This window comes from Gadus macrocephalus, chromosome 14 (genome assembly GCF_031168955.1).
Source record: "Gadus macrocephalus chromosome 14, ASM3116895v1".
Taxonomy (NCBI): domain Eukaryota; kingdom Metazoa; phylum Chordata; class Actinopteri; order Gadiformes; family Gadidae; genus Gadus; species Gadus macrocephalus.
In genome coordinates, this window is record NC_082395.1 from 14,067,146 (window position 1) to 14,092,688 (window position 25,543).

The 25,543-nt window shown below is 40.2% G+C and overlaps 3 protein-coding genes across 3 annotated transcripts in view; 1 reads left to right on the plus strand and 2 right to left on the minus strand.

Annotated features, from left to right (window-relative positions):
• LOC132472425 (mucin-2) overlaps positions 1-8,418 on the plus strand; it is a 36,053-nt gene extending 27,635 nt beyond the window's left edge. Inside the window, exons 33-50 of the mRNA XM_060072027.1 lie at positions 36-274; positions 408-579; positions 714-955; positions 1,212-1,407; positions 1,618-1,822; positions 2,208-2,377; positions 2,809-2,878; positions 3,367-3,491; positions 3,672-3,703; positions 3,980-4,148; positions 4,516-4,617; positions 4,950-4,990; positions 5,407-5,532; positions 5,651-5,746; positions 5,919-6,044; positions 6,159-6,198; positions 6,455-6,575; positions 8,014-8,418. Of these exons, the coding sequence (XP_059928010.1) occupies positions 36-274; positions 408-579; positions 714-955; positions 1,212-1,407; positions 1,618-1,822; positions 2,208-2,377; positions 2,809-2,878; positions 3,367-3,491; positions 3,672-3,703; positions 3,980-4,148; positions 4,516-4,617; positions 4,950-4,990; positions 5,407-5,532; positions 5,651-5,746; positions 5,919-6,044; positions 6,159-6,198; positions 6,455-6,575; positions 8,014-8,203 (2,462 nt within the window). The 3' untranslated portion in view covers positions 8,204-8,418. The remainder of the gene's footprint in view (positions 1-35; positions 275-407; positions 580-713; positions 956-1,211; positions 1,408-1,617; positions 1,823-2,207; positions 2,378-2,808; positions 2,879-3,366; positions 3,492-3,671; positions 3,704-3,979; positions 4,149-4,515; positions 4,618-4,949; positions 4,991-5,406; positions 5,533-5,650; positions 5,747-5,918; positions 6,045-6,158; positions 6,199-6,454; positions 6,576-8,013) is intronic.
• A 75-nt stretch (positions 8,419-8,493) lies between these two features.
• tollip (toll interacting protein) lies at positions 8,494-13,242 on the minus strand. The gene is made up of 6 exons (XM_060071919.1): positions 13,074-13,242; positions 12,386-12,535; positions 12,051-12,233; positions 11,689-11,841; positions 11,182-11,275; positions 8,494-10,326 (listed from the first exon to the last, which is right to left on the minus strand). The coding sequence occupies exons 1-6, from the start codon at positions 13,104-13,106 to the stop codon at positions 10,103-10,105; spliced, it is 837 nt and encodes a 278-aa protein (XP_059927902.1). The 5' UTR covers positions 13,107-13,242; the 3' UTR covers positions 8,494-10,102.
• Positions 13,243-15,204: 1,962 nt separating this feature from the next.
• On the minus strand, positions 15,205-25,173 carry mrpl21 (mitochondrial ribosomal protein L21). The gene is made up of 7 exons (XM_060071920.1): positions 24,829-25,173; positions 22,262-22,322; positions 22,096-22,181; positions 20,717-20,880; positions 19,110-19,162; positions 15,553-15,656; positions 15,205-15,330 (listed from the first exon to the last, which is right to left on the minus strand). Exons 1-7 carry the CDS (start codon positions 25,007-25,009, stop codon positions 15,266-15,268), a joined length of 714 nt encoding a protein of 237 aa, XP_059927903.1. The 5' UTR covers positions 25,010-25,173; the 3' UTR covers positions 15,205-15,265.
• Positions 25,174-25,543: the final 370 nt, after the last annotated feature.

A 25,543-nucleotide genomic window follows, 5' to 3' on the forward strand; every position in this document is an offset into this window, starting at 1 on the left:
GACCAATTTATTTTTAATGACTTTCCTTCTCATAGGCCAAATGCTGTACAACCGGGATGACGGTTTGAAGTTTTGTTACATAGCCCATTGTGGACAGTCTTGTAACATTACCACATCTGTGCTGCCATGTTCAACAACTGAAATGCCAACCACCACTGCCGCCAGCTCTACCACACCAGGGGTCAGCTCTAAAGAAACCCTGCCTACTCCTACTTCAGTTTCCACCCCTGCTACAACACTTGGAAACTGTGTGTATCTGAGTGAGAAGAAAGAGGTAACACATCCAAAGGTTCTCTAACAACTGTCTGATGACATGTCAGGACGTGATATGCCAGGCAATTCTTAAATACTTTGCAAACACACCCGGTACTTGTTTGTCCTATCACGTTACCCCTATGCCTCCATAGAATGGGGAGACATGGACTGCTGACAACTGCACCACAGCCTCCTGCATCGATGGCCAGATCGTTCAGAACCCTGTTCCCTGTCCATCTGTTGAGACGCCCCGCTGTTTAAATAACAACACGGCTATTCAGGTTGCAGATGAAAGTGGATGCTGCTATCACTACGTATGTCCATGTAAGTTGTTAGGATAAGGCCTCCTCATACATTTTTTGCAATTGAGCAACTGAACCCCATTGATGCTGATTACGTCCCTTCTGGTATATTACCCATAACAACCTGTGTTGCAATGTTTTTGATTTTGAATTCAGGTCAGTGTACCAGCTGGAAGAAAACTTCCTACATAACATTTGATGGAGAATTGTACAATTTTAACCAGAACTGCTCCTATTACGCAATGAAAGAGATCATTCCAAAATACAACCTGACTGTAATAGTAAACAATAGATATTGTTCGAAAGAGGACCCCACATTCTGCCCCCAAGCGCTCATTGTAAACTACAAGCAGTACACGATTGTCCTGACATCAGAAAATAATGGATTTAGCGATATGGTAAGCATTCATTCATCTTCAGGTTGTTGTTTTTTAGGCAACATTTAATTTTATTTCTAACAATACGATATGCTAATTTCAAGTAATGAAGATGGTTCCCTCCTTACCATGAATGAAAATGTATCATTGTTCATACATGAAGTAAAGGCATCATATAGTACACAATTTACTCTACGTAATTGTGCATTGCATCTAGATCAACTAGAAATGCTGGTGCTGGGTTTGACTGATCCGGCTTCCTTTCCGTTCTTACTAGGTGCTTTTGAATGACAAACGCATCTTCCCTGCGTATACCAACAACGACTTGCAAATCACTGGTACCAATATGATCATCACAGTGCTAATACCAGCTCTCGATGCTAAGATCGTCTATGGTGTCACAAATGGAGAATCGTACTTCGTTATCGATTTATCCCCAACACTCTTTAGCGGGACCACAGAGGGACTATGTGGTGAGTTGCCTCAACCCTGAATCCTAAGCCTTGAAAGCAAAAATGCTGGTAACAACGGAACAATTTGGAACAGTTGACAGTATCATGAGCAGATTTGCGCCTATCCATATCCAATTTGAGTTTTGATGGTAAAAATGAAAGCATTTAAGTTGGCCAGAATAGAAAACCCTTAAACGACCCCTTCTCTCCCCCCCCCCCCCCCCCTCTAAGGTACGTGCGACAACTCAATAGCCAATGACTGCCGCGGGCCGAACGGACAGTTGGAGGAGTGCACCGATTCCGCTGGCAAATGGCTTGTTCCTGACACAACCTGTGCCACATCCACTGCCCCGCCCACTGTGTCCACTTCAACCATAACACCAGGCACCAGCCCCACTCCATGCCAGACCACAGCCTGTGACATCCTGAACAGCAGGTGAGGTTACAGAAGCTTTGACCACTTGGGTGTGGGAACTGTAGGTTTTGAAAGAGAACATACGCCACCCTGCAGCAATGTCCAACGGCATCGTGCTATGCCTTAAATCTTCTGTTTTGTGGTATCCATTTTACTACCTACAATCAGACGTACACCGCTGAACAATACCTAAACTGTTCAGTGGCACCTTGATCACATTCCCCTCATGCTTGGCCCATATTTTTCTTTTCTATAATGAACACACACACAAAAAGTCCCTAAAAGGGAAATAACCAATGGTCATTGATATCCAATTTCCCACCTGTATTGATCACAGTTCTTTGGTTTGAAACCTATGTTTGAGAAGTGATTGATATGTCCTCACATGTTCTGTGTCTCCCTTTAGTGTGTTTTCCCCATGCCACTTGCATGTGTCCCCTAATCCATTTATGGAGACCTGTGAGTCAACCGTCTGCAATGGGGAAAATGTGTGCATGAACTTTGCGGTCTACGCAAGCAAGTGTGCCCAAGCCGGAGTCTGTATCGACTGGAGGAATGCCACAAATGGCCAATGCGGTGAGTCAGGGTACTAGGTGGTAAGACTATGTAAACGTATGCATTATGTCTAGCTAAGAATCTAGGAGCCTTCGACTGTTGGAGCATATTATCAAAATTGGAGTAATAAAGTTTCTTAACAATATAGATTATAATTGGATTAGTAGCATATTTATAACTCATACTCTATGTATATAACTATAACTCATATATATATAGATACATCCACAAATATATATATTATATATATACACACACATCTAACCCTATATATGTGTAAATGTGTGCATAAGTATTTACATATATGGGTATATATATGTAAATATCTCTCTCTATATATATCTCTCTCTCTATATATATATAGTTAAATCTGAGTTTAGGACGAAAGTTCAGTTTAAAAGATGCTTTTGTTTTTCTATTCATGTATTCTGAGCACATATTCCATTTCACAGACCATGATTGTCCTAGCCACATGGTGTACAACGCATGTGGCCCATCTGTGGTGCCTACATGCAACTCCAAGTAGGTTATCAACTTTGTATATGTGAAATATATCATATGGATATATATTTTAAAAAATGCACACCTATTACAATTTCCTCATTCAGTAGATGCGTTTAAGATACATAATTAAAGAGCACGAAAGGTGTGATGACATCTTGCTCAGAAACTACAGTTCTCCTCTTCTCTCTTTGGAGAACTGTTTCTGAGAAAGACCTGTAGTCTGGAGTCCACCTGCACTGCACCAACTCTAAGATGTCTGCGGTCTACCTGTAGTGGACCTTCTCTATTACTCTCTCTATCTGTCTACCTCAGACAGGTAGACTGCAGACCTTAGAGATAGACTACAGGTTCCCTACAGGTAGACAGCAGACATCGGGTCAGGTGCAGACATTGGGGTCTGAACCCAGTCAAACACCCTAACCACTATAACTTAGTGGTTTAAGTATAAATATGTTAATTGCAGTTGATTTCAAATAAATACTATTTGTTTCATCCTCAATGTGCAGGTATAATGAAATGTACAATTCTGAGATACAAATACAGAACGGAACATCGCTCCAGGAGGGCTGTTACTGTGCACACGGCACAACACGATTCAACACAGCCTACGATGTCTGTGTGACGTCCTGCGGTAAATAGGAGCTCATCTAAAATACGTTTCTTGGGTGTAACCTTAGTAGTTTAATCAGACCCACTGCGCAATTTGTCGTCGGAGTGACGTCTTCTCTGCGTCATATCAAGTTGTTTTTACCTAGACCCTTAGCCGACCAGCATATTCTAAAACATATTTTTTTGATAATATCTTTTCTAGACTGTGTTGGACCTAACGGCATGCCAAAGCAGGTAAGAACTGGTACTGGGGATGTGAAACTTTTTTTTTATTGTAATATATAGATTGTAGGCAGTGAATTGTTTAATTGTTTGTTGCACTGCAAGATAGTACTATCTTTAATATACCATTTATCCAGTGGTGGATAGATATATCCATGAACTATCTTAACTCTCATAGCATTCCCAAAATTGATATGTTAAACAGTCCCTATGTATTATGTGGCCTACACTATAGGGGCCAAATGTGTTTTGTCTTTAACATTTTAAACCCCTCTCTTCCTGAACCAGCTGGGTGAGAGTTGGACAAGCGATTGCAATAACTGCCGCTGCGACAATGAAACCATGAGCGTCCAGTGTACTCCTGTGTCCTGCGTGGCAGAGCCCAGCCCCGACTGTAGCGACCCCGGCTATAAATCTGTTAACAAAACAGTTGACTGCTGCTTCAAGGAGACATGTGGTGAGTTCAGCCGCCTTTCCCACTTGAAGTTTCACTGCAACTTCCAGGGCCGAAAACAGAATATTTGCAACTTGGTTATTGGTTTTTGCGGCAAGCTACAAATAGTAAAATAAGGAAAATATTAACTCTAGGCACGCAGATTTATCGTAGGCCTATATGCAGATATCGTATATTAACTGTCTCACAAGGGCCAAAGCTTTGGGCTACCAGTTGAAAGAGAAAAGGCTAAAAGGGGTCAATGGCAAACAGCAATTGTAGTAAAAGATAAAGTGAACATTTTAGATATTGTGTCCCAAACGAAATGCTAATATCTACACTAAGATGACACATATTTATAATCCCATGCTCTATCCTTTTACACTTGCAGAGTGCGATACCAGTCGGTGTCCTGCCGTATTACCTTGCCCCATAGGATTTGAAACCAACGTCACGAAGACCAGTGGAGATTGCTGCATAGACTATTCCTGCGGTATGTCACAACCTACTGTAGCTGCGTACAATTTATATAAACTCATGCCATAGTGTGTTGCATGAAATCTCTATGAGCAAAACAAACATGGTCTCTAGGTTAACAGATTTCTTACTTTCTCATTCATGCATAACAGTCGGTCAACTTCATATTTAATGATCCAATATAGGCTTTTGTGGAATGTATGTCTTTATAAACATAGCCATGGGAATTATTAATTCCTTTTTAGGCTTTTAATTGATTACTTAAACATATTAAGTAAAATCTGCTCGGATATCGGTATTATAGCATAGAATATGTCTAATATTGGCACCTGTTTTTTCCCCACACAGTTCCGAAAGAAGTGTGTGTCAACAGCAGTGTGGAGTACTCAGTAAGAAGCCAATTTCCCTTCATCCTTTTGTAATAAAAAAAGTCAAAAATGTAATAGGCCTACACAGAAAATGTGTGTGGTAGTGCAAACTCTTCAGGTGTGCAATATTCTGCAACCTTGATAATTTTGAGTATGCGGCAAGTTTCAAGTCCCTCGGCGGCTTTGAAGTGGACTTGCGATTGATCGAATAATGGGCCTGATCGTTTTCGTTTAGTTGCGAGTTATGGCACAAAAATGTAGGCCTACTTTACTTTTTGGAAGCCTGCTTACGCGCAGTTTCTATACATGTACCGATTGTGGCTTGTTTTGCAACCACACAAAAAATCATGAATAGCATATTTTCTGATCAGATACCTAACTTAAAAGTTATTTGATCATGTTTATGCAACTGCATCATGCATTTGTTTTCCCATCAGCCTGGGTCAAAGGTTCCGTCCTCAGATCCCTGCGACGAGTGTTCCTGTAGCAACAATATGGATGCACAGACAGGACTTCTCTCCGTTGTGTGTACACCTGTCAGATGCAACAAAACCTGTGAAGCGGTAAGCCTTCTCCCACACGGCACAATTGGTTCAGCACACAAAATAACATGTGGCAACCATGGTAATTTAATCACTCCCATACATCTCTTTTCGTGCGTGTGTGTGTGTGTGTGTTTAGGGTTACGAGTACCAGGCTGTTAAAAACATGTGCTGTGGCAAATGTGTCCAGAAGAGCTGTATCATGACCTATAACAACACCAAGTATATCACACAGGTTAGTTCTGAGGTACTGAATTACATTTATGAATCGTGTTCTTGTATGCTGATGTGAGTTAAATTTAAGGGAGGTTATCACCTTGCATAATTAATAATAATTCCATTATTTCTTTTACTCACGAAAACCTTTCTTCCCTGTGTTTTACCACTGCCGCTATTCTGATTGGCAGAATGAGACGTGGTCGCCCCCTGGTGACAGCTGTATTGAATACACCTGTGATTTATCCACAACACCGCCTACCGCCATCGAGTCCAAAACCAGCTGTGCCCAATACAACCCAGAGGATTGTGTGCCTGTATGTGCTTTACATTTTCTTTAGTCACTTTCTCAATCTCACAATGCTACTGTGTCACAGGTCATCATGCTTGCACTGATTTGTAATGCAAACTCTCATTCTCCTGTCATCAAGGGCACCGAGACAACAGACTCTAAAGGATGCTGCAAGACATGTGAGTAAAACTTGTCAATGTTCTTAAGAGCTGTAACCAATTTCAACGTACTGTAAGGCAGTTTGCCAACTGCTGATTGGTGCCGTGTAATGTTAATGACACCCCAAACCCAATGTATAACGCTGTTCCTCAACTTTCAGTCAATACTCCTCCACAAATGAATGAATGCTGTGACCAGTCTTGTGATATTCGATTTATTTGAAGCAGCAGAAGCCTTGGATGGCAACTCATGACTTTCCCTGGTCCTATGTTACAGGCCAACTGCGCAGTGTGTGTGAGATGAAGACCGAGGTGACCGTTATTGAGATTGACGGATGTAAAAACCTGGAACCTGTCCAAATGTCCTTCTGCTCAGGAACCTGTGGAAGTTCATCCAAGTAAGCCTCACATCAAATCAGCTGCATTGTTTGAAATACTGGCACAAAAGTTTTGCCTCTATATAGTTAAGGAGTTGCAACAGAAAGCAGGCTAGACTTACCTAGCTTTGGCAAATAGAAGGCCAGAAGATGGGCCTTCTCTAGATTTCCTGGGGATACACTGAAGAAGTAATCTCAAGCAATGATAATTGATTAAACACAAATAATGTAACAACAAAAATTAAGGATGACCGTGATTTTATACTTTGGAATACATCTCAATCAGGATTCAAGGCACACTTTTGTGCCTTGTTTTCCCCTCTTTTCCATTCGTTACTATTGTGAGGCGCCATACTATCAATGCTTGTAGCCCTGTAGAATTGAGTCCCTTAGTAAACAAGATTTGTCCCTTAGTAGAAAACTGGATGCCTCAAAAACGGTTTAAAGGGATACATTTAGTGGTTTCTGATATATGCAGTTGCATTTTCGGTAGATAAATATACATACATATCTTTTTGTGGAATGTATTTGAAAAAGCGGACACAACACAATCGTGTTTGTGTCGTTTTTCCAGACCCCTGAATCCTCATTCAACTTGCCTACGCAAAAGTTTGTTTTGTGCTGAACACTGCATTAATCCAGATTAGTTTCAGTCAAGTAGGCGAATATCACATTAGTAGAATGCAATTGATGATGCCCACCATTAATGGTTGTGATGAATTTTTGAAAACAGTCACAAGTATGTTAAAGAGGAACACGGTCTACTGTCCAGCAAGTTGATGACAGAGCTTTTGTATTGTTAGTCATGTGTTAGGGATGTGCTCTGATACAAGAAGGTTCACATGTAATCGAGATCCATATATCATAAGATTATCCGGGGGCACTTTAGCATAACTGCAACTTTGAAGCATTAATAAACTATTATTTACGTGTTTAATAATCATGCTTTATAAACACTTAATAATTAAAATGCTTATAAGGAATATAGTCCTAACTTTAAACGCGAAATAATTCACTATAATTTTAAACCTACCTGACCAAATCAAGAATAAAGCATTATTATGTGTTTATGAAGCATTATTAACACATTGTAAATAGTAAGTACATTACTAACATATGCTGTATAAATTATCTTACGAACTATTATGTGATTATCTTATTAATGATAACTGATTGCTTACAGTATGTATGAACAACGTTTTATGAATGTGGAATCCATTATATACTATAATGGATTCCACATTCATAAAGTGTAATGCCGTATACGTCATAATTAATGCTTCAAAGCTGCAGTCGATGCTATCGATTATCCTTAATTTAACAATAAGGAAATGAATATGCAGAAGCAATTGTTGCAGAGGGAAGCACAAAACAAATGATACAAGAAAAAGCTGATACAATTATATACTAAAGTATGCATTTTCTTGACAAATTTCTAAATTTTTTGTGTGGTGTGTAGATTCTCCGCAGCTGCAAACAAGATGATGCACAAGTGTGCATGTTGCAAGGAGCTGACCACCAGTGTGAAGGAGGTGCAGTTGACGTGTGGCGACGGCTCCACCCGTACACAACAATACACCAGCGTGGACTCGTGCAGCTGCGAGGACTCCGCCTGCGCGACGCAAGGGAAGAGACGCCGCAGACGCTAACGCAAACGAACAGCCATCGGCGCGATCCCGAACATACGCCCCATTGACTTTCCTCATTTTACTGTAATGAAACCAATTGCTAGAATGAAACAAATACTTGTACTAGGTGTCATTTGTTGTGACATATTTTCCCACATATTTGTATTGACATCTACTTTAGACTAGATGTTTTGTTTTGTCACTAGAATCAAATATAATTTTCTGCAACCATAAAACTGAATTGTTTTTTCTGCTCACAATTTCTCATGAGCCAAGTAAATGCTTGGTGAACAGAACTCAGTACAAAGACACATTTTCACTCATATTTATGATCCAGTCATATTGAGAAACAAAAGCAAAAGAAAATCCACTCGAGGAAGAAGGTCAGAGATTTTCAGATCACGACTTCATTAACCAACACGCAAGCTCAGAGTCCCATAAATATATCAAATATAATAGTGTTTAGTCTTTGCTAAGCTATTGGGTGTCACTGTTCATAAGATTTATATTTGGAAGTAGTTCAATTCAAGAGGTCCAAAATCCTTCTGGCAACATGGTCGAACAATTTGTTGAAGGCAAAGGTCTGTGGCTCATAACTTCAAGATCCAATACAATTACTGAATCGGCAAAATAACAATGGTGTATAAATAGACACTCACTTTTCAACAAACTTATTACCCTGACATGGCACATGTTGACAAGGCTCCAGTAATATTTCTCTTCCGAGATTTGCAACCCACTGGGAATCTTTTTCTGAAAAATATAGATCTTTAAAGCGAAACACACGCAAAAAACGATGCAAGTTGGCAAAAAAAAAAACGTTGGCAGGCAACATTCAATACCTTTCAGACTAGCAGGTCCCACCAAAAGCTTAACAGATATAAATGATAACAGGTCATAGTTGTAAATATCATTGTTTCTGGATTTACAACATAAACCTTTTAGTCAATCTCCTTGACCTTTGTAACTGTCTAAGCATGGATGTTATGTGAACTGACTGGATTGGCTCCTTCCCTTTTTGGCATATGAATCAGGGGTCTAGACATCCACGTTGAAATGGGGCAGTAATATGCCATATATGGCTACGTTTTCTGGTGATGCAGAGTTGGTAGCGTTTCGAGCATATATCTTGTTTGGTGTCTGATCACTTGCTTCTTCCTGATTTGCTTGAATATCACCCCTCATGGAATGGCAGCCTGACGTACACATATAACCTTCCACATTTGTTAATTGATCATTAGATGTCCTCATTCTCTTCTAAACCACTAGAAACTAAAGATAGAGAAATGTTGGTAATTTATACATTTTTCGGTGTATTGACAACTGGGTGCATAATGTATTACGACAGGGACGTTTAGCTAAACTCACTGGTATCCTTAAGCTCATTGCATTACAAAATGTCCTTTCTCTGCACTGTTTTGGTGCTCGATTGCTGAACATGGTTAATATTTTTGTAAAATAATAGGGGCTAATAATTACCTCACAGTGACATCTGAATTGAACCATTTAAAACGATTCTGCATGGGTATATGAATGTGCCAAGCCATCATAGTGGCTCCCAAACAATTGTTGATTCATTCTGAGTCTGTAAGCAAGCCCCTTTGTGTGGAATTAAAACAGGAACCTTGATGGGCCGTACTGCCTGACTTAGATACAACACACATGATTGCTTTTTTCAGTGTAGACAAACTTTTGGAGAAAACTATCATTGTTAGTGCTTGCTTAGTAATGGCTGCTGCTTAAGTTGGTCTAGGGCTGTGATTGGATCAACTAACCAAATGGCGGGAATGCAAGTAGGCGACGGCGCTATAGTGCCACTTGGGCAATAACTGTACATGTTGAAATTGGATGCCCGTGTGTGTATGTATAGAATATATGTGTGCATATACGTTCCAGGGTGTAGATTGGTTACACCAGCCCTCAGAGTTCCTCTGCCATCTGCAGAAGAGAGTTAATGGCAGCGTCCTTGTTGCCTTGCTGGGCTTCCAGCACAGTGCGCACCACCTCGCGGTCTAGGTTGGGAAACATGTCCTGCAGGCCCTTCAGGTCCTCCTCGCTGCACTCAGCCATCTGGCTGGCCACCACCGGCACCGCCGCCGGCATTGCCATGGGAACCACACCCTGATTGTACATGCCAGGCACACCTGTTGGGTGGGGGGGGGGGGGGGGGTATAAAGAAGCATATGCATGAAGGGTAGAGGAGATGGCGGAGCTGAGGGCTGGCTTGTTGTAAACCCACACTGGCCAGGGTTTTCGTTTTATACAAGAGAGCGCAACAATGGCCGCCCCCTGTTTTTAACAGCTCTGGTTCCCAAATTAAATTTCCCATTCATTTTCTCCATTGACTTTTCATGAAATCGTTATATAAAGAATTTTAAGTCTGGGACCAAGCAAATCATTTGTCAAGGTAGTCGTGACCATAAAACATTTGATTCAGGGAAATAAAGAATTTGGAAAATTGAATAAAAGGCAATGGTAGAAGGTACAAGGAACTCATAAACCATGCCCATAAACCATGCAAACTTTTTCACAATAATTGAGCGCGTTTCATGCATCTTATAACCTTTGTCATTATTATATTGTTTATAAAAGTTGTGTCATGTATTCTGTGTGTATGTGTGTGATAGTGTTTCATATTGTATATAGCATTGTCATCGACATGGTATGTTCCTTTGTTGCTGACTGCAGTCACTGTGTAATAACATTACTCGATTTTTAATACATATCAATTCAGTCTCATATTCATTCAACATTATGCATTCCTATGCTTTTATATTAGCCAAATTACTAATAAGCACTGCCAGTGCTAGATCATATATTATACTGCAAGGGGATTGTTAGCATGGGTGGAAGCCATGGGAATCGTATACCTAACCCTGGCAGTGTTTATTATCTTCGCTACTTGTTCAGCTCGTTACAACCAACACTGAGAAAAATAATATAGAATTTTTAAAAATCCACTTTGTCTGATTGGTGGGTGCCTGAAGGATCCCTCTAACCTGCTATTGGTATGTATCCCACTCCTGGCTGGTACAGGCCCCCCCGCGTGGGCATCAGGACCACTGGCTGTGGAATCATTCCTGCTGGCATGGACTGGCAGCATGAGGATACGAGAAAAACAAGGGAAAAAAAAAAAATTCTATTATGGATGGAATTCTCTTATGCATTTCCTTCACAGACCACATTTGAGGAACGTTAATTACTTTAGTGTCTTCCGCGTAGAAGACCAGAAGATAGAAATCGAAGAAAAAAACAACATAGCAGACTGTCTAAAAGTAAATGATACAGCTGAGATTTAGAAATTATGTTAGCTATATTTATGTTATCTTATATTAATACTCAGAAGTTAACTTTGCAACCTCAATGATTTACTCAAATACATAAGCTTGTTAATAGATGCCATGCTATAGATTGTGATTGTGTATTTTTTGTAGTAAGTGGAATAATCTGCCTGGTCAATGTAGCCAATGACCTGGCAATACCCCTTTCCTGCTTGGAACACTCACAGCGTATGACATCACCAAGTTGATCATTCCCTCCTTGTCGTCGCCTTGTCGACCACTCAGGCTGAACCACTCGTCCACCATGATGCCCTCTCTCAGGCTTTCAGGGATGGTCACATGGGTCCATGCTATTCTGTCATCCATAGAGAATGCCCGCTGGAATGCATTCATGCAAGACAGAAGAAATTTATAAAATGTGAAGTAAACATCAAAGTACCAAAAAAGGGATTGTGCTTCAACACTTGAAATAGTTATCATTTATTGGTAAAAATACAAGTTTGATACAAACTTATAAAAAGTCAAACTACCTTCAAGCTTATTTGGAGATTCCAAAAATGAAATTCCTAGCCTCCAATCCTTCTCACCTCGTCAAAGATCTCCAGATAGAAGGAGTCTACCCCAGGAGGCACAGTGCATTGAATAACTTTATTCCAGCGAGGATTCTTTGCCCCATTGTGTGCAGTTGGAGTTTCATAGACAGCATAGCCCAGTCTCATCCTACAGTAGGGGTCCATGCGGGTCATACCATAGTTCTTAGCCAGCTTTGCCTAGATCAGAATTTGGACCAGAAGCAAGATTTGATAACCATATAGCAGAATCAATGTTGATGATGAATCGTAAACAGCATATTTAAAGCACTAATAATTTCACGTTAATGGTTTCCCATTATTGTACGTATATGATTCTAAATTGTGCCTACCTGTACCACAGTGATACTGAGACGCCCTACAGTGGCCATGGAGCCCCCATATTGCAGCTGCCTGGCCGCCTGCGCGTCCAGTTGCACCTGCTGTTGCTGGTGTGAAGGAGCAATGCGTAGGAAGTCCTGGGGAAGGTCCCCGATGTAAACCTGAACCAATCAACAAAATCAAGTAAATTCGCATTAACGTCAAACCTACGCGTCACGACGAGGGGTTTGGCGATAGCGCCGATATACGGAAATAAGGACCACACAAAGCCAGGCCTAAATACTATAATTTCTAAGTATGGCCTCACTTGTTATACTTATTCATAAAAAGGTATACACGCAATAGTTACTAACCGTACCATGATAATGTATGTACCCTAATATGTATACTGTCAAGACAAATCTGTTTAGTTAGCTAATCCCGCAACGAGCTTGAATAGTTGCAGCACACACATTAGTCTGACTAACGTTAGCACATAAGTCATCTAGCCTGACACCGCTTAATTACAACCAGCCCCCCTAAAAAAATAACGAACCGACTCATCGTGAATCAGTGTCGGTACCACTCGACTGAATGAATGAATGAATAAACAATTCTGTCTCGTTTAATCGATCACCTATGGCTAGCTTGGACGTCTCTGCCTTTTCCCTCGCGACAGTACGAACACATTACATGGCGCGATCACTTTCAATATTTTACCTGTCCCCGCTGTGTGGTAACGGTAGTTGCCATCTAGTTTGACGTTTGCCAAAATGCTAGTAACGACCAGTAACTTTGAAGGCAGATCAGTTGAATATAATGTAAACAAGCCGACCCAGTTGCAGCCGTTACGATTGCACGCTGACGTCAGCGATCAGCTGACTGATTACTACTAGTAAACTTGGATATGGGTTGGACCAGTTTGTAGCCTGCTGGTTGGTTGCAGTAGCAGTCTGTAGTGTGTAGTCGACCGAACCACTAAAGGTTTCAACATCTGTCTTCGGCTATAGAAGGCACATTTTGGGCAAATAGTATGCAAGTGTGCAAGTGCAGTTAAATGCAAAAAATAACTTAATTTTTGATAGTCGTCGAAAGACTTCGCTTCTATGGGTCCGTGTACATTCAGGCACACCAAAAGCTAGGATAGCATGGTTATTGTTTCTTTACAGGATCTATACCAGGGTAATGTTAGAAGATAAATAAATAAATCCAGAAACAGGTTACATAAATAAAGATATTTTATTTTAATGTATACATTAAATATCTTTTATCCAAAAATATTATGTGGAAATAGCCTGTTGGCTCCCTCCCAAACAGTGTTGTCTTAACTAAAGTGACCAGCATAGATCAGGTCATGACGTGCTACCAGATTATTGTTCACCTTTTCAAAGATTCAAGAGTTTTATTTGTCATATGTATGCACCGTGTTGTGTATTTTTTCATCATAGTATTAATTCTTGAAGTGAAAATCAAGGCAACTTCACAGGTTGGATCAGAGGGTCGAATAAATGGTCTAATCGAGGATTTAATGCAGCACGTGGAATAGTCTTGGTGTAGGTGGGTGAGGAGCAGTCTCCATACATGCTCCTTGGCTGTCGATCCCTCTTCTCAACGAGCCAAAGGTTTGGGGCGAGTATTATTCATAAGAAAATGTAAATAACAAAAGAACCCAAGCAGTCTCTCCCTTGATAAGGTATATGGCCCAGACGGCCTGGTTTGTTCGTCTTTGTTGGGACATGACCCAATGGATTGTTGGACATAGCACCCGATATCAGTAGGAGAGGCACTGGCCTGCTCTCAGACTAAGAAATGTGAACACAGAGAGACACAAAAAGAAAAAAAACATTTGACAACTGGTTTGCTATTGCAGCATGTAACAGTGTAATGAATGAAGAGGTGACTGTATATACAATGTCTGTCAGGTACCGGTAGTGTTGTTTGAGATTGTCAGTGTCAGAGTGTGTGTGAGGGCGTTGAAGGGGGGACTGGGGGGGTTGGTATTGATGTTCTGGATGGCCTAGTGGGAGAAACTCAGTCTTAGCTGCTTAGTTCTTGACGGTAGCAGCTGAACAGACCATTTTTAGGGTGATGGGGATCCCTCATGAACCTGCAGGCTCTGGTCCTATACCTCCTGGGGTACATGACATGGAGAGGGGGGGTTTGGTATGAAGGTATTATTGTAGCAAAAGTCTTTAGCACCTGTGACTGCAGATTTTGTATGCGTACACTAAATGCACAAATGTGTAACAGTAAGTTTGAAGACGTAGATATTTATTTTGCATGTGTACTCAAAAGTCACAAATGTTTAACAGTACATTTGAAGTCATAAATATTTTTTCTTCCATTGTAAACACTAAATACTAGGGTCTACAGGTTTACTACTTGTGCACAAATCCTATCCTGTGCATCACAACTTCAAAGAGTCATGCAATTGACACTTTTGCTACAATCATTGCAGCAAAAAAAAAACTCCAGCCAATGATTTCCAAAACCCACTTAGTGGCATTGGACGGTAAGTAAGTCAATCAAACGGTCGTACTGCACTCCCCTCCCCCTCCCCTGGCCTGCGCGACCCCTTCGTGCATGTACTCAAAGCTCGTGACCCAGAGCAAGCTTCTGTTTGTTGTTATCCTGCGGTAGCAACTGGAGCTAGCTAACTAGCTAATGGTTCGCTCGTGCATGATTGCGCGTCCATGTACTTGGAATGGGTGGAGTCAGAGTCAGCGTTGAAGGAGAGGGGGTAGGACCATTTGAGTTGAGTATTTTCAAAATCTGCTGGCGTTTCGCAAATCCCATACCCAACCTTTAATGTTCACATACTTGGACAAGCAAAACAAAAATACATCACACATTTGTCTGGGGTTTATATATTTATTCTCAACATGTCCAAAAATCAACTATTGCAATAACAATTATTTTAGCCGGGGCACCATTTCTATGCTGTTTATCCTCAGGATTGTTTGCGGTGAAGTGATAACTGAATAAAAAGGGGAAAAGAACGTTACTTAATAAAATGCATACGACAGATAAACTCATAATTATTAAACTATGTAAAGTTACTAAATTAGGAAAATCCTAAATCATGTTTTCAGAGTGCATTATTATTAGCATTAGTGCTAATTGTAGTATAAATGTAACTTGAGTGGATGGGGTGAATGAACTGAAGACGATCTGGAGGCTCAGTGATGGGTAGACTTACTCTTCTTGCGCTGGAATCTGTGTCGCCTCCAGAACTGCATGTAGACCTTGGGAGAGGACTCTGTCTTCTCTATGACAGTAGCCTCTACCCTAACCAACTCCTTTCTACAGGAAACAATGGGAAAGGGTGGGGAGTTGGAATGGGGAGTGAAGAGTTAGACCTGAGCCCACTATGAAATAGGCAAACCAAAATGTAATGCCATTTATACTATTTGAGTGACACCAAACTAGCTCAATGAATTGATTTACATTTATTGTTTTTTTTAATGCATTAATTTTATTTTCCTTCTCTTGCTTTGGAGTAGTTTGCTCCAATGTGGGGTTCTCTTCAGAGGATCAAACCAAAATGCGTAAACCAAGCAATAGACACTGCTATTCTGGTTTAATAAACAAATCAATAAAAAGCTCTATTAATGAAACAATTATGAAACATTTTGTGTGTGTGCAGTCGCCTCTCTGTGCCGACTAGCTGCTTGTAAAGGGGATCCTAGCAAGCAGACAGTGTAGAAGGCAGCAGAGAATTTAAACTTGTGATAGCTTTTCCGTAAATTGTCCCTGATCAACACCTCAGCTATAACAAGCCTCCAAATCTTGAGTTGTTGACCTTCGAAGAGGTTTTTTGTTTTTTTTTAATAGCTCAGTCGTTAATTTTATGGTCTTGCCAAATTCAGTTTCTATTGAATAACATTATAAAAATGAATTTTAAAAAGCCTTAAAATAACTTTACTATCGTAGGATATTATTTTGGTGTTGAAACTCCAAAACTGAGGTTCCCGAAAAATCCAACAAAAGAATGTAGCTACGCATGTGCATTTTCGGAAGAGAATGCATCTAATTGCATGAACTCGTAGTACTGCAATATTCCATTAGCTTGCCAACATACGAAGCAAATATGGCAAGTTTCAAGTCCCTGGCCAACTTTGAAGCAGACTTGTGATTGATTGAATAAAGGGGCTTATCGATTTTGTTTGACTGCGAGTAATAGCTCCACCTGTTGTCGATTTTCTATCTAAATGTACTTTACAACAAGAGCAACAACGACGACAGCTCCTACTAACAACTATTTGTTGCTGTGTTACTTAGTTTTGTTTGTCTGTTGAATCAATGGATTCATTTATTCAATTTAGCAATTGTCTTGTAAAGGTATCAGCATTGATTGATTATTAGTTGGTTATCATGTGGGGATAACATTTTAATAAAAATAAACACAATTTCTTGAGCAAAGTCCACATTGTTGAAATTCTAATGCATTCAATTAATTAGACTCTGGGATATTTTCCTGCTCTGAGAGAAAACATGACATAAAATAAAACAGTATGTAGGATATCACTGCATTAAAATGTAGACTATCTGATAACTAGCGATCATTTATGTTGGATGATTGGCTGAAGTTTACCCACATTTTGGATCCAGCTAAATTGACACATTTGGCCTCTGGTCACATTTTTAAGACATTCGCCATCATCTTATTTGACCAATTAGAGCCTTGACATCAACTGTCCCAAAGATGGTTACTGTCAAATCTGACATTCGGGCGAGGAACTGCAGCCATTTTTGTGAATAGTGGAATTATAGAACACCCAAGACGTCGATATGGCTCATCTTCTGGCATTCCACTCTAGACATGGGTTCGGAATCGTGTGGGATTAGGATTTACTTTTTAGGAGATAGGCCTGTTTGATACTGTTTATTCTGTATGAGATTGGGAATACATTAGAGTTGGACTGGTTCGAATTGGTCATTTGGTTAGGAAGATATAAAAAGCAGTGGTTTTTTGGGGGTAAATTTGGAGTGCTTATGAAGATGAATCAATTGACACCCAATTTGAGAGAATGCTTCAAATTGGGCCTGAGACAAGGCTATTTGAAATTAGGAAATTTTGACCCATTGGCAGCGCTAGAGACTTCACAACTAATAATAATAAATAAATAAATAAATAAATATAGTTGCAAGCAACCATGATGGGGTCCCATATGACTCATGAATACATGATGGTAAACGTTATTTGGTGTCATGCCATGTCTCACAGAATGGGGGTTGGACTTGAACCATCGACCCCATGGTCATGTCATGGTCATGACTCATGACCATGACATGACCATGACATGGTCATGACCATGTCATTACCATGGTCATGACTCTAATGTCCTTCATGTCCACTACATGGACATGAAGGACATTAGAGTATAATTGTTTTAGTAGAAGTCTTCCGTACGTGGAGGAATGGTGAGCTTGGTTGGTTCGGTAATATGGCTTTGGTATGCCTTAAAACTGGTTTAGCAGGAGTTTACATATCAAAACTTGACATTTGTGTATTTCCTTGAGGCCCAGCCTGCGTTTAAAGGCTTCGGTTCAAAGAGAAGTTCAAACAAATGTTTTTTTTTTTTTTTTCAAATACAGGCCCACAGTCACCTAGGTCATGTGTGAGTATCAGCTTTTATCACTTTCGGCACCTAAGCAGTTTATGTGTGGTTGTTTGGACTTACAGCCATTGCATTAACTTGACCAAATGGTCTGACCATATGGGTTGCGATGTGAAAGTGGTTCATCATGAAAAATGGTGCATACACATATTGAACCCTCCTATTTGTAATGGCATGCTGTTGAAATGCTGAACATCCAGGCCTTGTTGTAGCGCCACCTACGTGTTATTCTGACCCATTTTTTGTTTCCCTTACTCTTTTTAGGAGTTCTACAAGCCTGCAAATCTTTTGTACTTTTGTCATCAGTAGAATCAACAGGGGGTTTAGGGGGGCGGGCTTGCAAGGGGCGGGATATGACGTAGGGTCGAGGTTCACAAGAGGCGGGATAAGGACGGCCCCCGTCGCCCAGGTGTGCTTAACTGAGAAAACCGGGAGTGGAAGGCCGGGACCCTATAATGTTCAGCTAACTGTTGTCAGTAATAATGGTTACGAGAGAAGCGTATGTGTGTGACAGTGTATGACAGTGTGCGTGTGTGCACGAATGGACGAGCGAGGAGGGCGAGCAGTAGCGTGTGCTAGTTTAGTGAAGTAATGAACAAGTCCAGTTGTGTCTGTGCAAACGTGTACTGTAAAGTTAGTGAAACAAAGAATAAAGTACCCAGCCAGTCAATAATCGGCAGCCGCTCATTCCGACCTATAAGCAGACCCACTGCTGGTCAAAACGAAGGGTGTTACCCCCGAGAGAACATTGACCCTGCAGGGAACGTCTCCCCTGTGCTCCTCGACTACGGTCTGGGACACGACAGCAGCAAAGGGGTACCATAAAAATAAAAATAAACATGTATTGTAATTTATTGTATGATGTGTACTTTTAGGGTTACGATAAGACCTACTGTTTAGCGTTATCATAGTGGGAGCGGGGCACTGAAATTATATAGGCTATGTTATCGGGGCTATTCTTCATGATACCGGATTTGGAAGAATGACGTAATCATTTCTGCTGACGAATACAATAGGGTTCATATGTTTTTCGGAATTCTGATGTATTTAAAATGTTAGAGCCTTTCCTACATATCTTAACATTTCATATTGTGAAATATTATTTTCTTTTCAGCAATAGGAGTTTGGAAGTTACCCAATAATTGGCCGCCCGATGAGTGTAAAGTTTTCTCCTCCAACCATCAGAACCTGGAAAAGGAAAAAAAAGTAACACTTACATTCAAACATTGCAATCGAGCAGCTAAGAAAATAATTTATAATATATATTATTTTAAATAACTGGTCTTTTTAACCCTAATTATTTTTATTTGAATTTATCCGATACACAACATTTAGTTTGCGATTTGATAATATTTTGAAAAAACTGTACAACAATCCCATTAGTCCTTTATTTCCATTCTTTATGAAAATGTAAACAAGATCTGTAATACTAACATGTTATGGAGACTAATAATCATCTCATAAAAGGCAAACTAAAATAAAATGAATGACCATGAATAGAGTATGAAAAATTCCCAACATTCAAAATGCAAACATCTTATACACAAGAGACTAATGAACAATAGCTTGTGAAAGAGCTATGGTCTTAGGCCAAATGGCAAGCCTAAAAGACAGACAAGTTATTTTCAGGAATATCAGTATAGCTACATCTCAGGTAGCAATTGGGATCTTTGGGTGCTAAACATTTTCCCTGATGTTGATCACGGAATCTGGTATTAAAAATGGAATCAGTGTAAAACACGGAATATTGCAGAAGTTGTAAACCCTTTTCTAACCATTGCCAACTCTATTGCAGTAACCAAAATTATATAATAATTGTACGATTACAGACAAGTTGTCATAAATACATAAGTCTGTTTTTGATCGCAGTGTTTTTGGAAGGGATCTTCACCTCACAACTTTGAGAAACATGTCAAAGATGCCGAAGAAGTAAAAGCTCTGTGTTACCAGAGTATGCCTCCTCAAACCACCAGAACTAGAACTAGCGATACGCAGATTACAGACGGGAATCTATTAAGGACTTGCGCCCAGTCTACCGTTCCCTTAGAAACCATAAAAAAGCTTGTTTCTAGTGAAGAATTGCCAACAGGGGGTAGAGTTGAGCGATAATAAGAGCAGCCACCGATGTAACAGATGACTGTTCTACTGACGATCGTTCTAAACATCTTCATATCCGAGCTGTCCGCATTATTTATTATTATATTATCATCATTATTATACCTAAACGACAAACTGTCATTGTGAAATAGCAGCAGCTGTCTGCCTCTCCATCCAGCTCCCTATCGTTCCATAGTTCCAATTGCAATGCAATGCAAATATTGCAATGTTGTGTGCATCATTAAAATTGTACCGGTATATATCTTTGTTGCCATTTTATTTATTCACAAAAGTATCTGATGATAAAATCAGCAAGAATTTGCAAAAATCGTAAAATACAGAATTCTGGAAATAAAAGAAATGAGAAAACAGAATTTGAGAAAAAAATTAACGGAATTTGGAAAAGAAAAACAATTTCATAGGGCTCTAATTTATTGGATTTATCTTCATGTGTTATTATTAAGGAGTGGATGACTATGGCTATAGCAAACCGTTTTTTCATCTTAATGACAAAGACATTGGAATGGAATGTACAAGTCTCAGACGTTGTGTGACTGTGTGCATGGTAGACAAAAACGGTAATCCCCCTGGGGTTAAATAAAGTGAATTTGTATAGCATGTTGTGAAAGAGACTGGGCTTCACACCTTCTCCATTCTGATCCGGTCTCCGCACCCCGCTGCTACGTGGTTCTCAATCAAGATGAGGTCCTCGTTGGTTACCTTCCACTGGCGACTGGCAAAATGGACCACTGCGAAAAGACGCCCGTACTCCTCATTGGTAATAAGACTGTTGACCTTCTGTACCACAGCTGGAGAGAAAAGACATGAAAAGAACAGGGTTCCTGATTGGATTGCGTAATATTTCCAGCAATTTATATAATATTACTATTTGGCATCATCATTATATCATTAAATATGCTTTCTTGCCAAGTGCAAAGCGGCGCATTAGGCTTAATAGAACAATTAGTGTAATATACACCATTAAAGAGCACCTATTACGCTTTTTCGACTTTTATGACCTATAAACATTGTTATAATGATTTATAGTCATGATAAACCATACTAAAGTTCAAATAATGACGTACATGCATTTAGACGTATTCCCTGCTGACCGTCGGGGGTGGCTGTGCAGAGCGCTAAACACTAGGGACGCGGGTCGCGATTCACTTGTTCATTCTTCCGGAAGTTAACCAATCACAACAGAGGGAGGTTGGCAGGAGGGGGGCGAGGGGGCGAAGAAGGTCGAAGCCAAGTGTTGACAGAGAATGCTGAAAGCGCCCAGATGAGAGGAAGAGTTTCCCGAAAATCTACATCGTTTTTTTGTGCTGTGATTCGTGTCAGGTCGCGCTATAGGAGTCATTGATAAGAAATTATGACCAGAAAAGTAGCATAATAGGAGATCTTTAAGCAAATTTCCCCTATCTGTATGGAAAGTTTCCAGTGGCCAGCGCTTTTTGAAGCAGCCGTGTAATTTACAGAATAATGATACTTAGCATATTACCATATTTTTTCCATAACTGACCGAGCTCCCCACACATTGTAGCATTATACTATACGTGTCCGGGAAGCCTAACCCTCTCTCGGTAGTGGTTATCAAAATCAACGGCTGTCCAGAACGAGCTTTACACATTGACACACACAAACACTGTTGGGCTATACTATAAGAGTCTGACTTGAACTTGTGCTACCAAGTTGTCTGTGAGATGGGATGGGGCTGGACATGATGCGGGGGTGCAGCTGGACCTAGGAGGTCACCCATTGGCTCTGCAGTGAGCAGCCTCTCAGTTTATCTTCTTTAAAAAGGAAAAACAAATAAATTCAAGAACTTTTTATAAATCACAGTTATGAGGTTCAGCCATTTCTCAAACTGTATGAAAGTAAAAATGCACAAAAAATAATTGAACAGAAACCAAATCGACGAGATTACATTATAAACACACCACTAGTGGCAGCTTGAATAAAGGTCGGAGAAAAGAGTAAGCATAGCATGGTTAATAAAGATATCAAACTTTCTGCTCTCCCACCTGTGTTCTGCCTCTGCTCTTCCTCTGAACTGATGGACTTCACCTCTGGCCAGGGAGGGCTGGATAAAGACGTCAGGGGTACTAGACTGGAGAAAAAGCAGTGTATGTTATTTATGTTTTTGAGACATTACTTTGACATTGTATTTTGTCTCTGCAGTTACTATACCTGGATGGACCGCTGATTGAATGAGAACTTCGGTGACTTTTAAAGGAAGGGAACAGGAGACCTTTAAAAAAAATAAAGAATCCTTTGCATGAGAATCAGCTTTACAAAATACAGGTACCGTTGAGAGTTGGGGTTAACCCTAACCCTATGAGGTGGCAAAAGAGTGCAACAGTTACCATCCCTTTCTGAAGAGCTCTGGTTCCAGAACAAGAATTATTTTTTTCCATTGACTTTTCATCCATATGCAAGAGTTTTAAGCCTTAAACCTAGCCAATTATCCCACAAATTATTTGTGACCATCAAAATTGTATTCGGAGCAACATTTGAGGGAAAACTGTGGACATTGCGAGTGAAGGAACTACTCATCCCATGTCATCGACATGGGGTCATCGACATGGTACAGATGCGATGCTAACGGTAATCGATGGCTTGATGGTGTGTTCCTGAATCCTCGGACAACCTTCCGAGTTGCACGTTTGACGTCACTTTCGGTCTCGGAACATTCATAGCATTCCTGTTCGTCTTTGTGATTGTGTCATGAAATAGGCTAGTCGTTGTTTATTGTTAGCTACATTAGCCTCTTCAGCAAACCAGCCCGAAAACAAACAACTTTACATTGTATTGCACGCACAGCAAGACCATGCAATTTATAAATCGGTGACCGGAATAAAGTAGCAATGTAATCAAGCGTGTAAGAGCATTTAACATTGACATTAAAATGACCTACATGGTACAAATACCAAAAAAAAAATCTCTTCACGGGCGCAGCCATTTTGTTGAGAGCATCATCACTGCTCTCGGACTACTCTCAGATTTTTGAAAGATGAAGACAAAAAGGGGGCGTGCCTTCGAGAAATGCCGCAAGAAAGCTGGGACATGACTCAGAAGTCTGCCGTTCAAGGATTCAGGAACCACCATGACTTTCGCAGGTGCGGTAAACGTTTCAATTTGTGTGAGGCCGCTTTGTGAACTACAGATCTTTGCTGTTCTCGACACAAATGATATACGTCACCACCCGCATTTGGAAATCCAGTACAGACATGCCCATCTCTCTGCTCCACTTCACCGCTTTTTTCCAAGGGAAGGATAACAGCATCGAAAGAGGTGAAAACAATTATAAATCAGGGCATGTGGAGAGTTTCAGTTATGCCGATGGGGAGATTGTCGGTCTTGTCCATGCCAGTAGCAGGGAGCGTGATGTCACATACGAGTCGTGTAGTCTTTCTCATTGTGTTTTCTCTACAGCCTTTAACTGAACAATTGCACAATAAACGGTCAAACTCTTGACATGAAAAATTATCATTAAAATCCACAAACAACATATGTGACACTTGTTGTATTTGTAACACTAAATGGTACAAATACACTCGGTCTACTCTCAGATTTTCGAAAGATGAAGACAAAAAAGGGGGCGTGCCTTCGAGAAATGTCGCAAGAAAACTGGGACATCTTCGACTTTCGACTCGGAAGTCTGGCGTTCGAGGATTCAGGAACACACCATAGCTGTGTTCAAAATCGTTCCCTATCACTTAGTGCACTATATAGGGTACTCGCCATTTTGTAGTGGTTTTCGAATTCTCAGCGGTTCATTTCATGCACTATATAATGCCCTTAAAATACCCCAAATAATGTTCCCTGCATGTTACTCCCGTATACCACAATGCAATACGGTCGTGTTTTTCCGGAGAAGAAGTTGAATAACCTCGAAAAATAATACTTTTAATGATGGATTCTCCGCCTTTCGTTTAGAAATCACAACAATTTATTTTGGATTTAACATAGAAAAATTAACATTCAAAATTAATAGAAAAAACCTTGAACAAGGAAATGTAACATTCAACATCAATACAACCAACCTCCAGCTTTCCTCGTGAGTGCCCGGTTTGTTTACATGATGTGGGCGCATCTGTCTGCGTCACACAAATACCCGGCGCATTTACTGACGCAAATGACGTTTAGAAATGTTCAGCGTAGTGTCCGAATTCTCGTTTGTTCGTTCCCTATTTAGTGGACTATATCATGAACACTATATAGGGAATAGCGAATGAGTGAATAGGGAACGATTTCGAACACAGCTCATGACTATCGCAGGTGCGGTAAACGTTTCCATGGTAAACATCGAGCTCAACCAATCATGACTTCCCTAATACAAAATGTTTTTCTGAAAACATGTCTTTAACTTATGGCTTCTACAGGAGCACATACCATCGTTTCACAACCTCTTGGGAAGTATACATTTGATGGTTAAGATATAATGGCTTTTTATCAAAACCATGCAGAATGTGAATGGGATTTTCACTTCCGGAACCACAGTGTTGCGCTCTATAGCTGTAACGTTAATTGGTTTGTTTATCGACATTAAATACAATCAGATAAGACATATATTCATGAATGGTGCAGTCTATGGAGGGATTTGCTACTTAATGGGCTCGTAATGCGAACGTCGTTTCGCTTCTGGCTATGGTGGCAACAACATTATATTATTGTGGGTGGCAAGTGAAACCAGTTCATGATAAGCACCGACCCCGCCGGAGTTCTTGTATAACATAAACAACTTAATATTTTACCTGTCTGTTTAAATGATGAAATCCTTCGAGGTTCTAGTCGTAATTTCCAAATGTTTGCCAGCAGCTCTGCACAGCAAACCTTCAAAGTCAACGCCATCTTGCAAGAGCTGGTGTTACCGTTTTGATGAGCTCGGACACCGCAAATGAGAATGAAACATACACACAATACGCATTTAGTCATAATGTTCACAGTAAATCATTATTTTGTGCATTTCTCAAATACCGTTTTTATCGCCTCCATGGTTCGAACCATTATATTTGGTAAAGCTTTTAATGGCTACATAGATAAATTGTCAATGGGCAACAGGGTTGTGTGTAACACCAAACACTTCCGTTTCTTCAAAGGTTGTCTGACAGTAAGACAGATTCAGAAGCCACAAAGACTCAGACATAAAGAAACATTAAATGGCTTAAATCAAGTGAAGGGATTTGAACAAAAGTTCAAAAGTCTAAATGGAGTAAACAATGTAAACATGCAACCCATTTAAAAAATTTAAATTGTTGGAAACAAATAAAGTGACAGCTGAATGAAAAGCGCAAAGCATTGCTGAAAATGCCGAAACGTAAAATGAATAGAACTGAAGAATCTGAAAGGTGATGGGTCAAATGTATTGCCCTGCACTGTGTGTGTGTGTGTGTGTGTGTGTGTGTGTGTGTGTGTGTGTGTGTGTGTGTGTGTGTGTGTGTGTGTGTGTGTGTGTGTGTGTGTGTGTGT

Bases quoted from the DNA above. Each gene is read 5' to 3' on its own strand.
- tollip (XM_060071919.1), bottom strand. From the start codon at position 13,106: ATGGCAACTACCGTTACCACACAGCGGGGACAG. The intron at 11,842-12,050 runs GTGAGAAGGATT...AATGCATTCCAG, and splicing joins ATCTGGAGATCTTTGACGAG to CGGGCATTCTCTATGGATGA. The intron at 10,327-11,181 runs GTTAGAGGGATC...CCCACCCAACAG, and splicing joins GGGATACATACCAATAGCAG to GTGTGCCTGGCATGTACAAT.
- mrpl21 (XM_060071920.1), bottom strand. From the start codon at position 25,009: ATGACTAAATGCGTATTGTGTGTATGTTTCATTCTCATTTGCGGTGTC. The intron at 22,323-24,828 runs GTAAAATATTAA...TTTTTTTTAAAG, and splicing joins TTCATCATTTAAACAGACAG to GTCTCCTGTTCCCTTCCTTT. The intron at 22,182-22,261 runs GTATAGTAACTG...CTTTTTCTCCAG, and splicing joins TCAATCAGCGGTCCATCCAG to TCTAGTACCCCTGACGTCTT.